This window comes from Polypterus senegalus, chromosome 10, assembly GCF_016835505.1.
Source record: "Polypterus senegalus isolate Bchr_013 chromosome 10, ASM1683550v1, whole genome shotgun sequence".
Taxonomy (NCBI): Eukaryota; Metazoa; Chordata; class Cladistia; order Polypteriformes; family Polypteridae; genus Polypterus; species Polypterus senegalus.
In genome coordinates, this window is record NC_053163.1 from 179,322,432 (window position 1) to 179,336,115 (window position 13,684).

Here is a 13,684-nt window from a genome sequence, read left to right on the forward strand (position 1 = left end):
TGGGAGAAACCAAAAAACATACTTGAACCGCCTAAGGTTACTCCTTTCCATCAGGACTGTTCTTGGAGGTGATCTCAGATTGTTGAGCAATGCTGGAAAGTTTTTGGCTATTTGTGCTTACAATCTCATTCTTTTAGTCACTTCCTGGAGCTTGTATTCATAAAAGATAGGGATCTAGATCAACTGGTAATTCAACAACTTTTTCCAGAAACCTAATTTCCTTTAGCTCTCCTTAAAAGGACCAGTACAATTGTAAACTTTTTGCCACATTAACTTAATGATCACCTCTACTTTTGCTTTTGAATAAGACCCTGAAGTACTTGAACTACTCCACTTCAGGCATCTGCTCACCCAGTACCTGTATATAACAAATGTAGAGTTTCTAAAAAGGTTCCATGACCTCTCGATATACAGTGGTAATTTTCATCCCAAATATATTACACCCTGCTATGAACCAATCCAGTGTGGACTGAGATCACATTCTAATGAGGTCTATGAGATAACATCAACTTCAAACACCAGAGATATGTCCCTTAGGTTCCTAAACTAGATATTTCATAACCTCAATTGGGCCACAAAAAATTGTCTTTGAAAAGTCATGTGAACACAACTCAGAATCTGTAAATATGGGAATCAGATGGCACAAAGCAGCAGCCCTGGGACCCTATACTCTTGCACATCATAGCTTCCACAAGATACTCCGGGCTTACAAGGTCACAAGCTTTTCAAATCTGAAAAGCACATATTGACAGGGTTGGCAAATTCCCATGACTTTGCAAATACCTGTTTTAGGATAAAAAGTGGGCAGCAGCTGAGCAGCCAGGATAGCATTCACATAACCTCTCCTGAATATGCGAGACATCAGTTGGGTAGAGTCTCCAGTACAGTATACTGAATTAGACTTTACACCTGCCAATCCCATGGCTCTGCCCCTGCCTTCCATGCAACATTGAAGAGGTACTTTAGCAAAAACATATTCACAACATACAGGTGGAATCCCGTTTATAATGAAACTCACAGGATGATAAAAATATTTTCTTATAAATGGAAATGTTGTTATGACGAATATGGGGAAAATACATATAGCATTGTGACTGGGACTGTCCAGCAATTCAACCATGTCTAACAGCAGTGGGGCAAGGACAGCTCCATAGTTGCTCTGCTACGTCTGGTAAACAGTAAACCAAGGGCAAAGCAATTGGTTGTCATCTGCAGGATCAAGGATATAGTGGACCGGCTTGTTGCGCAATGTTTAATATTTAACACCAGACTTTGATCTGCTCTTCCTCATACATTCCTGGTCTCTCTCTTCTCCATACCGTGTCTGCCACAGTAGTGATTCCGAGCTGCTGGTGGTGTTCTAATCTGAAGATGGATCGCCCATGCCGTGGCTCCTAACAGCTCCTATTTTGAATGAAGTCCTGAGACTACCTCCCTTCTCTATACAGTAATAAAGTACCTGTATTTTCCTTGAAAACCTGGACTTCTCTTCCTGTGTCTCGTGCAACTCTGTGACCCAAGCTTGACAATACCTGTATATATATAATAAAAAAAAAAACACACCGCTTCTCAAACTACCAAAAATATTTTATTTGAAAATGAGGCATTAGATGTTTTATTTTTTTAATACAAATGCAGGTATGAAAATACAGAATGAAAATGAGTTATTAGATGAGATAAAGGCGCGGTTCCAAAATGCTTTTGCAATATCAATTTTTTTCTTCATTCCAGAATCAACTTTTTTCAGGATTGTTAATTTTTCTTTCATGTAAACTGATGCCGTTTCTCACTTTTTTTTTTTTTGTTCATCTCAAAGAAAACTTTGAGAAGCTCTATTAAACTCGATTAGTACGGTATCCTCGCACAACACAACTACCCACACAGATGGGGCACTGACTCAGAATTCTGCTGTATGATGTCGTGCCTACACGATCACGTCATCTGCCCGAGGCTGCCTGAGACCAGAAATTTTGCAACAGACTGTCTCTCTTGTTGACACTACCTGTTGCAGGGTTTCCAAGACTCTCTGCGGAAAGTGTAGGAGCAGGATTAAGTATTTTGCATCACATTATTATCTTTGGTGGACATTTTTAGTAAAAAAAAAAAAAAGTTATACCAAGATTTATATTTTGTTAAAAGAGAGATTCATTTAAATTCAGCCACAGAAGATTGTCCCTGCCTCGTCCAAGGAAGGCCTATCCTCTGTATTTAAGAGTTCCTCAGAGTGCTCCTTCCACCTCTCAACCAAATACCCAGTTAAGGGTGTTTCTCCCTGCCTTCCTGAAACAGCCTGTGCTATGTGCAGCTTAGACTTACTCGGAGAGCCTTGCCAGTCTATTCAAAAGTAATTATCCATGGCTTTAATGCATGTGTTTTTGCTTTGGTCCTTGCCTTTTTACCATGCCATGACTTCTCAGACAAATCTGGACAAGCTTTTGCTAATGCTGCACAAAAGGACTCTTTCTTCAACTTGACCGCTTCCCTTACTTCTTGTGTTTACCTGCCTATCCTAGGACTGCTGCTGTAACAGGTACTAATAACCTTTTGTTAAGGTGTTGAACACTGTTCCCTTCAGGTTCTGTGCCTAAACATCTTAGATTCAGGAGAAGCTCTTATGGGTGGACATTCAACTTATTCTAAACAATGGTATCGGCTAGTCTTTTCTAGCCCCTCACCACCTCTTTAGGTTTTCCAGCTCTATTTGAAAGCCCAGTGCAACTTCATCCAGGTATCTGGAACAAATGGCCCTTTATCTACACAACTACAAAATCAATCACTTCCCTTTGTCCCAAGGTACTATAGTTTTAGGCACATTTGAGTATCCTAGCATTCGAACATGGTGCTTGCTCAAAGCATGTTGAGTTGCGGTATTGCTCTTCAAAGATGTTGAAGGAATGGCATAATGTCATAGAATTTCCCATAAGGATTTTCACTGCACATTGTCAAATGCTTTCACAAAGTTGTAGAAATTTGGCAGGAGTGATTTCTGTTCAGTAACATTTCGCAGAACAATCTTTTTGCAGCATGGACATCCCTGTTGAAAGATAGCCTGTTAATTTTGCAGTTAGGGACTGACTGCATCACATATTCTGCACAACAATATGAGGACAGAGAGTAGTGTGATTGTAGTGTCTATGATATCTCCTTTCTTTGGTACCTTGACATACATGTTTTTTTGCCACTCCCTCTGTGTCATTGTTGTTTGCCAACATGTGTTGCATAGTGTTACTAAAGCTTCTTTCAGGCTGGCTCTGCTGTACTTCAGAATTTCTGCTTTGATTTGTTTTGTTCCAGGGGCTTTGTTGTTCAGGTCTTTCACTGCCTGTAGTACAGCAGATGCAATGAAGGAAAGAACTTATGAAGGAGAGAGGCTCAAAATGAGAGAAAAGTGCTGATTTGTACAGAAGAGAATAAAAAAAACAATCTGGTGAGCCACTGGATATGTAGAGTTGTCTGCTCCTCCGTTTTGGTCATGTGGGACTTGTTAACTGAGCTGTGCTAGTATTTAAACTAATGCAGCCAGTAACTGCTTGTGTTGAACAATAGGAATCCACTTTTCTTGTATTTCTCCCTCCCTCCCTGACAACTCAACTCGAGCTTTATTGCTAATCACATCTTATTTGAGCTTTACCAAACCTACCTTCCTTCCTTCCACATTACAGCTAAATACCACATATCATCCCATTCTGTGGTTAAAGTGAAACCATATAGTAGGTACTCTGTTGTTGATTTCTTGTTCCCCCTCACAATACATTATACATTTTTATGTGATGTTTTAGTCTAGCAGATCCCCTTGGAGAGCAGTGTCTGTTTATTTTAGTATTTGATATTGAGGAGTTGGAGGAGCAGCATACAGGGGCGATCGGAACTGGTTTATTTTGGTATGATATCGAGAAGCCTGAAATTGGAGCATATTGATGATGTTATATGAAATCAAACAGCCCTTTAAGCCCTGATCACCAAACTTTTTCCAGTGCAGAACATTTCATCTTCTTCACTTCTTCCATCCTGTTGCTAGTGCTGCTGTTTGACTGACAGCCCTCATTTACATACACAGTAGGACCCATAACTCTGCATGATCACTTCACAGCTCTGTACCGAGAAAAGGACACGGTGTGTTAGAAAAGCCCCCTCACTACAACACTATTATTGACAAATTTCAATTTTCTATAGCATAAGGGTTTGTTACCCCTAAATATTGAAATCCAAACATCCTTTCTTAGCAGTCAGAAAGATGAAGTGGGTAATACCTCTTCCTGAAAATGCTTGGGAAGGCTGTGATGCTTTTTTTTTTTTTATCTAGTTTAGGAAAATAAAATACAAAACATTTTGCTTTTATTTAGGTAGGTCTTGGAAAACCTCTTTCCTAATTGACAATAAATGGTTGATTTAAAGCAGGAATAATGAGGTATAAGCAATTTTAAGATTGGTCTTCATGTACTGTGGTTTTTAGGCATCAGTGATAAATGCAGCGCTGTAACAGATCTATCTGTTGTGCCAGGTGTGTGGTTGTAAGACGTTGTACATTGAAAACGGACAACTGTCCATTTTTGATCAATAAGCCAAACTTTAATAATTTGACAGACTGACAAGCCCAGCAGAAGTAATGGCCTGTGCATGGAAACCATTCATTTACTGTAGACTGCATTGCTGCTGAATTCTGCATTAAACATGTTGAGATCTTGCATGAACGTTACATGGCAGCTTCCATGAGAAACAACACAGTAATGAATATTGTACATAATAACAAAACTAATGTCTAGAAGCAAATAAAAACATTGATTTGAATGGTTCAGTTTTAGAAAGTGACAATTTAGTTGACATGATTCAGAGGTTCTTTAGACTAACTGGACATTTAGCAGCAGGTTTAGCACCTTTGCTAAATTTATACAACTGAAACCATACATCAAAGAGAAAAGTATCATTTGACAGTTTGCACCTCTAAACAATAAACACAATGTAAGGGGTGCTTACAACATGAATTGCTTTTATGACCTTATTGTTCAATAAAAACATATATTTTAGGAGTAATTTTACCATGTTTTATGTTTCTGTGTAATTAATATCACATTATTATATTAGTACATAACCTTGAATTTCAATATATCATGCTTAAGTATCCCTTAACTACACCAGTATTTGAAATAAATGAAAATGTTTCAAAGCATTCTGTTACAGGTTCACACTCCATGCAGGTCTGATTCTTGTCAAGATGTACATATGGGCTATGTTATTTCAACATTTATTTATACATTTACAAGGATACTTTGTGTGTCAGTTTTTGCCATCTTTCTTTTCTTTAGACGGCACATGAAGTACTCCTCCTGCAGTGATAACCATGGCATTAAGCCACCAAACCCCGAGCAGTACTTGACTCCATTGCAGCAGAAGGAAGTCTGTATCCGTCACCTGCGAGCCAGACTAAAGGAAACCATAGACCGACTGCAGGAGAGGTAGATGTTGATGTTTTTAATTGCTTACAGTATTGTGTTGTATATAAAGACAGCTTATTTTAATCTTAAAATATTCTTTTTTTTGCAAATAGTTTCATTAAATACACATGGATAATTAATTGTTCAAGTCTTCTGTATGGGATGGGAGGGTGTGTTATCCGGGTTTTATACTGTAGTAATTGTGTGATTCTGTTCCTGTGATCTTGTCTTACATATGAAGTATCTGAGCAAATGCACTTTTACACATTCAATTGAAGGTAGCAGTACTAATGTACAGTGAGTATTTCTTTAGGCCTGGCCTTTGAATGAAGTAATGCCCATAGTCTTAAAACCCCAAGGGTTTTTGATGATTTCTCTGGAAGATTATTCATGAAGTCTGGTAAATCTCTACTGATAGGGTAAATTGTTTGCATTCTTTTTCTGGATGACTAACCTTTACTTGTATATGACTCTTCTCCTGTTTCTAATATTATCAACCAATAATTTTAGATACATTTTAGACTATTTTTATATATTCATCCTTCATTTCACTAAGGATGATTTTGTTTTGTAATTGTGTACCACTCCTCAAGATCCTTTTCTTGATGGAAGAATTATACTGTGCACTACCAGTCCCTAGTGTGGCAGCAAAAAAAAAAAAATTCAGAGTTCAAATAACAAATACTATTTTCTACCAGCCACACAACAAGTACAGATCACATTAACAGAAGCAAATGTAAGAGTGGAATGAAGATTTGTCCTTATAAATACTGAAAAAACACACACCAATTTAATCAACTGTTTACAAAATCCTACACTGCAGTGCATAACCCCCCACTCACGAATTACAAAATACTCAATGTATAAACCACTGATACACAAATAATAATTTATAGTAATGAATAAACAGTGAATAAATACATTCCTTTAAATGTCCATTTAAATGTAGTAATGATTTCCTTAATGTTTATTCTAATTCTGCAGAAACACTGTCTCCTGACACGATGGCCAGGCACTCCCTTAAAAGAATTAGAGGATAATTATCTGTTTTGATTATGACTTTAAGTCCTTTTGCCATCTGCAGAAATTAATATAGATTCACCTGATGGATCCCATAGATCAGGCATGTCAAACACGCGGCTCGCAACAGAAATCTGTGTGGCCCGCATGACCGATCCTAGTTAGCACTGAACTTGTACAAAATGATTACTATCGTTTGTGATTGAATCATTCTGCCTCTACGGCGTATACATATTGACTTTTCTTACTTCTGACAAAAGCTTGTTTTCTCATGGCATTACGGTACCAGAAACATCATCTGCTAATATAGCCACGAGCCATGACCAAAGTTAATGAGCCACGCAAATATATATTGAATAATAAACAGAAAGAGAAAATAACGACACAGCTGATGGCAATGTGGCTGAAAAACATTGTTTCTTGTTAATTAGTACGCTGTGTTTACTAAAATCGCTTGAGTTGGAGCAGTAAGCTATATGTAGTATTATAACGTTCTGCCATAATGAGAATATCATGGGCCGCCACTTGGTTGCTACGGACACGCACATATAGAAGTGTGTCATGAGCACGAAGCGGCTATGCAGTGTCTGCAACGGACATGGCCATCCGCCATGCATAAGTCTGTATTGATATTGGCGGGCGAAGGGGCCACCGATTCTTTCTCTGCCCAGGGCCGCCACGAGCCTAGAGCTGCCCCTGCTAGGCTACACAACTGGCTGGCCAGTGGGCAGAACTGACCCTCACGAGTAGTAATAACTTGCATATTTTCATGTTATTTTGCTCTAGTTTTATGTAATTTTGTGCTAGTAGTGTAACGAACAGTTAGTGCAGACTACAGCTGAAGATTTGAAGTGGACATGAGAAGTTGGTGAGTTGTTTATTAACAAATTTTTATGATTTTGACTTTGTAAAATTAGTGTAGGTCAGGGGGCTTTTTGCATATCGGCTTATTTTACAATATAAACTTTGAAGTAAACTTAGTAAAGTAAAATTTGATTTTTGGAGGATTTGTTTTACAACTTGAATTACTGAGCAATGAATTCAGTGAGCGTTTTCGTATTTTCAGTTCAAACAAACAGGACTTTGCGCTGTTTACGTCACCATACTCTTACAACGTTGAGAATGTGCCTGAGAATGTCCAAATGGAATTGATTGAACTGCAGTCAGATTCTATTCTGAAGGCAAAATACAACAAAAGTTGGTGTGCCAGGCTTATATGCTTACCTGTCACCCTCGTTTGTGCAGATCCATAAGTTGGCATCGAGAGTACCGTCTATGTTCTGAAGCACTTACCTTTATGAGCAATTGTTTTCATTAATGAAAGCTACCAAAACTCCACATCGCTCAAGACTTACCGTCGAGCACTTTTCATCCCTCATAAAAGTTGCAGCTGCACAAGATTTCAAGCCTGATATTGACGAACTGGTTGATTTTCTTTCTGTTCAATTAAATACAGGCAGCAATGTACGGCATTTTTTTTATTCTGCCATAGTCTGGTGTCTATAGGAATTAGTGTCAGGAATTTTTTGGGTTCTAATTTCAGGACTTAATAATTAGATCGCTGCATTTCTAGTTTCTAATAACTTTCTTTTGCAGTTTCAGAAGATGCTCAGATTTTTTTGGCTCTTCCATTGTCTTTCATTAATCCTATTCAAGTTTAACTAGTGAATATTTATGGGCACTCGCGCCTACCTTCGCTTCCTGCAGCAAAATGTTTTATATCTATATTTCTCAGCTTCACTTGCCTCCACTGTCATAATTACTCATCTCATACTTTATTATCTTGCTTTTAAGTTTTTTTTTTTTTCCTTTGGGCTTCGAGTTTAATCACAATATCCCAGTGTGGAATAATCTGTTCATCACTCTCTCTCAAAGCATTTTTGGCAAGCTTGGTTCCAGTTATTTATACCAAAACTTGGACTGTATGACCTGTTGACTTTAGGACCCAACGTTAATTTTCTTCCAGCATCCTTCACCTGTATTTGCTTACTTCAGCAGATTTATTTTGATGTCTCATTCTAGTCTGTCATGCTTTACATTTCTGAGCTTTTGTGCCTTGAATTCTTCAATTCTGCTCATTTCTACTTTTTGGCTTTTCACTTTCCCAGCTTTGTAATACAGTACACATTTATTAATTTCCACTTCCATTGTCATCAGTTCTGGGACTCGGCTCATGCCTTTTTCTTTGGCATTTATTTTTTAATATGGGTTTTGTAAGCAGTAACATTTTAGAGGCTAACTCCACATGGTGATTTTACTCAATGTACTGCTACTGCTACATCACCAGCTCTAATTGGCCTGTTTTGCTTTTGATTGGTTTGCTATAGCAATGTGTTGCATGCAGTTTATAATTAGTACAACTTTTTTAATTAGTAAATTAAAGTAAATTAGTAAAATTGTTGTTTAGAACTAATGAAAAAAATGTTATGTTTTAAGTAAAGAGACTATCTTGCTGAGAGATCACTCACTTAATTTTAACTTGGGTGAAGCTGTGTGTAAAAACACATTTTGTACATTGTAGTTTGTTTCTCTCAAAAAAAAAAAAAAATTCAGTTATCCCTTGCAGTAGTTGCAAAGGGAGTTCCACATGGCTCTATTTTGGGGCCACATCTCCTTCTCTTCTACATCTTCCCAACAGACAATATCTTTCAACATCATGGCATCTAATTTCACTGTTATGCTGACAGCGTACAACTTTATCTATCCACTAAAGCTTACCTCCATTTCCTCTCTAAATATTCTCACTGTGTGTCTCCAAGACATAAAGTCATGGATGACTCATATTTTTCTTCAACTAAATAGCAATAAAACCGAGGTGTTCCTCATTGGTTCTAAGTCAATACCCACTAAGGTTGACTGAAATAGTGCTGCTAATTAAAATGGAAAAACAAACATCTCTTCCCAGGTTAAGAACCTGAACATCATTTTAGACAGTACCCTTTCTTTTTCATCCCACATAAATAATGTTTCTTGCACTACCTTTTTCCATCTCCAAAACACTTCTAGACTCCAGTACTTTGTTGTTCAAGAGCAGGACGAAGTATTGATTGATGCCTTAGTCACTTCACATATAGATTACTGCAATGTCGTTCTATTTGGCATCCCCCAAAAAATGTATCCATCACTTACAACTCATAAAAGTTCCACTGAACTTATTATACCTATTCTCTCACAACTTCACTGCCTCCCTGTCTCCTACTGCATATAATTCAAAATACTACTTTTAACATTTAAAGCTCTCCACAGTCTTGCTCCTCCTTACCTCACTGGTCCCCTATAGACTTCTACTACTACTTCTCGCTCCCTCAGATCCTTCTCTGCAGCTCTACTGTACCACGCATCAAACTCTGTTATATGGGAGTGAGAACATTCTTGTAGTTCTCCTCTTTTCCCCCCTCGTAATTCAAAACTACTCACAAAACATATCTTTTTAAACTGCCATATCAACTATGATTTTATCACTGTTCTAGCCAATTATCTTTCACGTTTGTTACTACTATTTATCTTTATTGTTATCTGATTTTATTTTTCTATTTGTTTTTATTTCTGTTACTGTTGTTTAAATTTTTGTATGATGACCTTGAGTGGTGAGAAAGGTGCCTATTAAATAAAATGTATTATTACTATCATTTCGCAGGTGTTAAGGACACCAGACCCCCACAAATGTGTGCACAAATACATTTTGGGCCTATGATTGTACAATCAGGGCTGTGGAGTCGGTAGATAAATCCTTCAACTCCGACTCCTTAGTTTCCGGTACTTCTGACTCAGACTCTCCGACTCCTCTATATTTAATATGCTAATGCATTTTCTATGTTGACTAAAGGAAGACAACATACACGTCATTTAACCACAGAACTACTGGCTAGGAAGCTGCCTCTCGACTGTATTGGCCAGTTTAAACAAAAGACAAGAACCCCTGAACACACATCAGGCCACAGCACACACCTCCATCTACATCATTACACTTTTCACTCAAATGAACTTGTTAAACACATTATATCTGAAATAAAACAACACTTATTGTAATGTACCATAATCCAGATCACAATATGTGAAAGTCAGGTTGTTTAATACCTTAGTTGATCTTCACACTAGTAGTAACACATCTATGTACCGGCCTTTATTCTTACATCAGAGAAGTACTTAATTATGACTGTTGCTTGTGAAATGGGACATTTGAACTTGCTGTATTTTTTTTTCATTACAATTTTAAATTTATTAGGAGTCGGAGTCGGTACTCCAAGTACACAAAATTGTCTCCGACTCCTTGACTCCAACCCCACAGCCATGTGTACAATATTCTAAGTCTATTGCACTAAATATGCAACTATTTATGGTAAACATGAGAGAGAACAATCACTTTGCAATCAATCATGTGAGTGAGGCTGGCTGCCAAGGTAAAGACGCATGGCATCCCCAGACAGTGTATAGTACTAGTGAACTGTAACATTTTACAAAAGGTAACTTTATGTATTCATATATACTATATACATTATGTATGTTTACGGTAACAAACAATAAAAATGATGACTATTACAGATACTAAGAAATCCAGCAAAATGCTAAACACTCATGACACAGTCTAGATTCACAGATGCAGATGATGGTAGTCTAGTAATGAAACAATATGCCCATAAACGGCCTCATGAAACTTATGTAAAGTTTTGTTCTAAATGGATTCCAATATAAGTGAAGATCTTTAGAATGTTGAGTGCTCCCCAGACAAAATCACACACACAAGAGGGCACAGGATACAAATATAAATCCAGAGAAAAATGTACTCCAATGGGTGTAATTGTAATCAAATTGTGCAGTGAAGCGTTTACACAAAAAAAAACACCCAATGATCTTATGGTTCGCTTTTAAAAACTGCGCTTCATAATGTTTCACACAGCAGACCTTGTGGCAACCTCTGAAGCTGCTCGTTGGTACAGTACTCCCAGGGCTATTGGGATTTGCAGTCCATTTAATCATATTTACGTAGCATTTAGCAATGTACAATTTCTTTGTTCAACAGCTTGTGGTTGCTTTTTAAATGGCTCTTTTTTTATTATTATTATTATTATTATTATTATTATTATTATTTTTAATTATTACTTTCAGGGACACGGAAGTTGATGAACTCAAAGCTCAGCTCTCGAGAATGCAGGAGGATTGGATTGAAGAGGAATGCCATCGGGTTGAAGCACAACTTGCACTAAAAGAAGCCAAGAAAGAGATTAAACAGCTGAAAGAAGTCATTGACACTGTCAAGGATAACATTTCTGATAAGGATATGGGCATTCAAAAGTACTTTGTTGATATCAACATCCAGAACAAAAAGTTGGAAACCTTACTATACAGTATGGAAATGGCACAGAATGGCTCAGCAAGAGAAGAAGGAAGTGCTCTAAATCTGGAATCTGCAGGTGGATCCCCAGCTAAATCCTTAACAAGAAGCTCTACCTACACAAAATTAAGTGACCATGCAGTTCCAGAAAAGAACATTACTGATTTTAATAGTTTTTCAGCAGAAGAGACAGTAGACAGTGGCTTTGTTTTAGGCGATAATGGCACCAGCAGAACAGAGCTTCAGGAACCTGGCTTCTTATCAGAGGATGCTTCTTTAATTACTTCATACACAGCTGCCTCCAGACTCCCACAAAGTTCCACCTTTGAAAAACTGATAAGTAGTCAGAGTAGCATGGAAATTGGGATCAATAACCATAGCTTTCATCAAGTCCAGGAGCAAGCCATACAAACCGACTTTATCCACTACAACCCAGACCTGGACACCATCATGGAAAAAGTAATGAAATCTCAGGCATGTAGTCCTACATCTACATGGATATCTGAAGAAGGAGAGGATATGGAGATGGTTCCCTTGGATCACCAAAACCAGATACTATCGGAGTGTGTCTGTGCAATGGATTTGGCTTCTACTGATCCCAGCACGATGATTATGGTAACTAGTACTGACTGGCCAAGTGCTGTCTCAAGTCCTGACAACTGCCAGCCAACCCTAAAGCAACCCATAAGTGCATTGGGGCAAATAGACAGCCCGGACAAAATGGAGGTGGTGAAGGTGGAGGATGATGATGATGATGATGAACTTGATGAAGAGCAAAATCCTAAGGAGGCACCAACAGCAAAAAGTCCAGAGAAGAGCTACTGGAGCCGACACTTCTTAGTGGACCTCCTGGCTGTAGCTGTACCTATAGTGCCTACAGTGGCCTGGCTGTGCCGTGGCCAGCGTCGGAATGGTCAGCCAGTCTACAACATCAGCTCTTTGCTTCGTGGTTGTTGTGCTGTAGCACTGCAGTCCATTCGTAAGATCAGTGGAGGGTGTCAAATGAATGGTGGAACTCAAATATAACTTTACTTGTTCATCACCTTCACTATTGCACTGAGATGCTGGAATTAGACATGCATTTATCTGACAACGATTGTAGCTTTTCACGCTAGACAAAGGGTCAATGTCTGAATGTCTGCCAATGTTCAATCAAGAAGAGCCATACCCTCCATATTTATGTAGAAGTGACTTATTTATGTTCCTTAACATATTGGTGGCCTGAGTCATTTTGTTTCTAGGACTTATGTGCCATAGAATGTGATTTCAAGGTTTAAAACAAAATATATTCATTGAAATCTCTTCTTCTCCTGATTGTGTATTAATGTTTTATCAGAGATATTGCTGTAACTAGGTCAGTTTAACTCTTAGAGGAAAACACTACACTGAGTCACAGGTGTCTTTTATAGATTACACAAGCAATTGTAAACAAAATGCAATTTAATCATTTTTAAACAATATCTTCAACTAAAGAACTTTTTAAGATGGTAACTATTAGCATATTTCACTTTAAGAGGATTTATACATTCAAGAGTGAATTATTACTGTTTGAACATAGAAATCTCTTCTCTGTGTATGTGTGTGTGTGTATGTGTATAATATATACTGTAGAAATATATGCAATGCTGTGGAAAAAATATTTGCCCCTTGCTGATTTCCTCAATTTTGCTTATTCATAACATTTCATTATTTGTGATCTCCAGATAAATTTAATATCATACAAATGACAACCTGGGTAAACACTGCTCAGTTTTTGAACGATCATTTCATTTATTTAAGGAAAAGTTCACCAGTACCTATACCCCTAACAAATTGATACTTAGTTGTGCCACCAACAACTGCAACAAAGCTTCGAGTAACAGATGACCAGTCTTTACCATCGATGTGGAGAAATTTTTAT

At 37.7% G+C, this 13,684-nt stretch overlaps 1 protein-coding gene across 9 annotated transcripts in view; it reads left to right on the plus strand.

Annotated features, from left to right (window-relative positions):
* Positions 1-13,077, plus strand: part of snphb (syntaphilin b) — a 60,033-nt gene extending 46,956 nt beyond the window's left edge. For 5 of the 9 annotated variants that reach the window (XM_039767852.1, XM_039767854.1, XM_039767853.1 and 2 more), the window contains 2 exons: positions 5,304-5,453; positions 11,559-13,071. In XM_039767852.1, coding sequence (XP_039623786.1) covers positions 5,304-5,453; positions 11,559-12,810 — 1,402 coding nt within the window. In that variant the 3' untranslated portion in view covers positions 12,811-13,071. Of the gene's footprint in view, positions 1-3,355; positions 3,428-5,303; positions 5,454-11,558 lie in introns of those variants that run through there. The other 4 variants (XM_039767860.1, XM_039767858.1, XM_039767859.1 and 1 more) reach the window with 4 other exon arrangements.
* Positions 13,078-13,684: the final 607 nt, after the last annotated feature.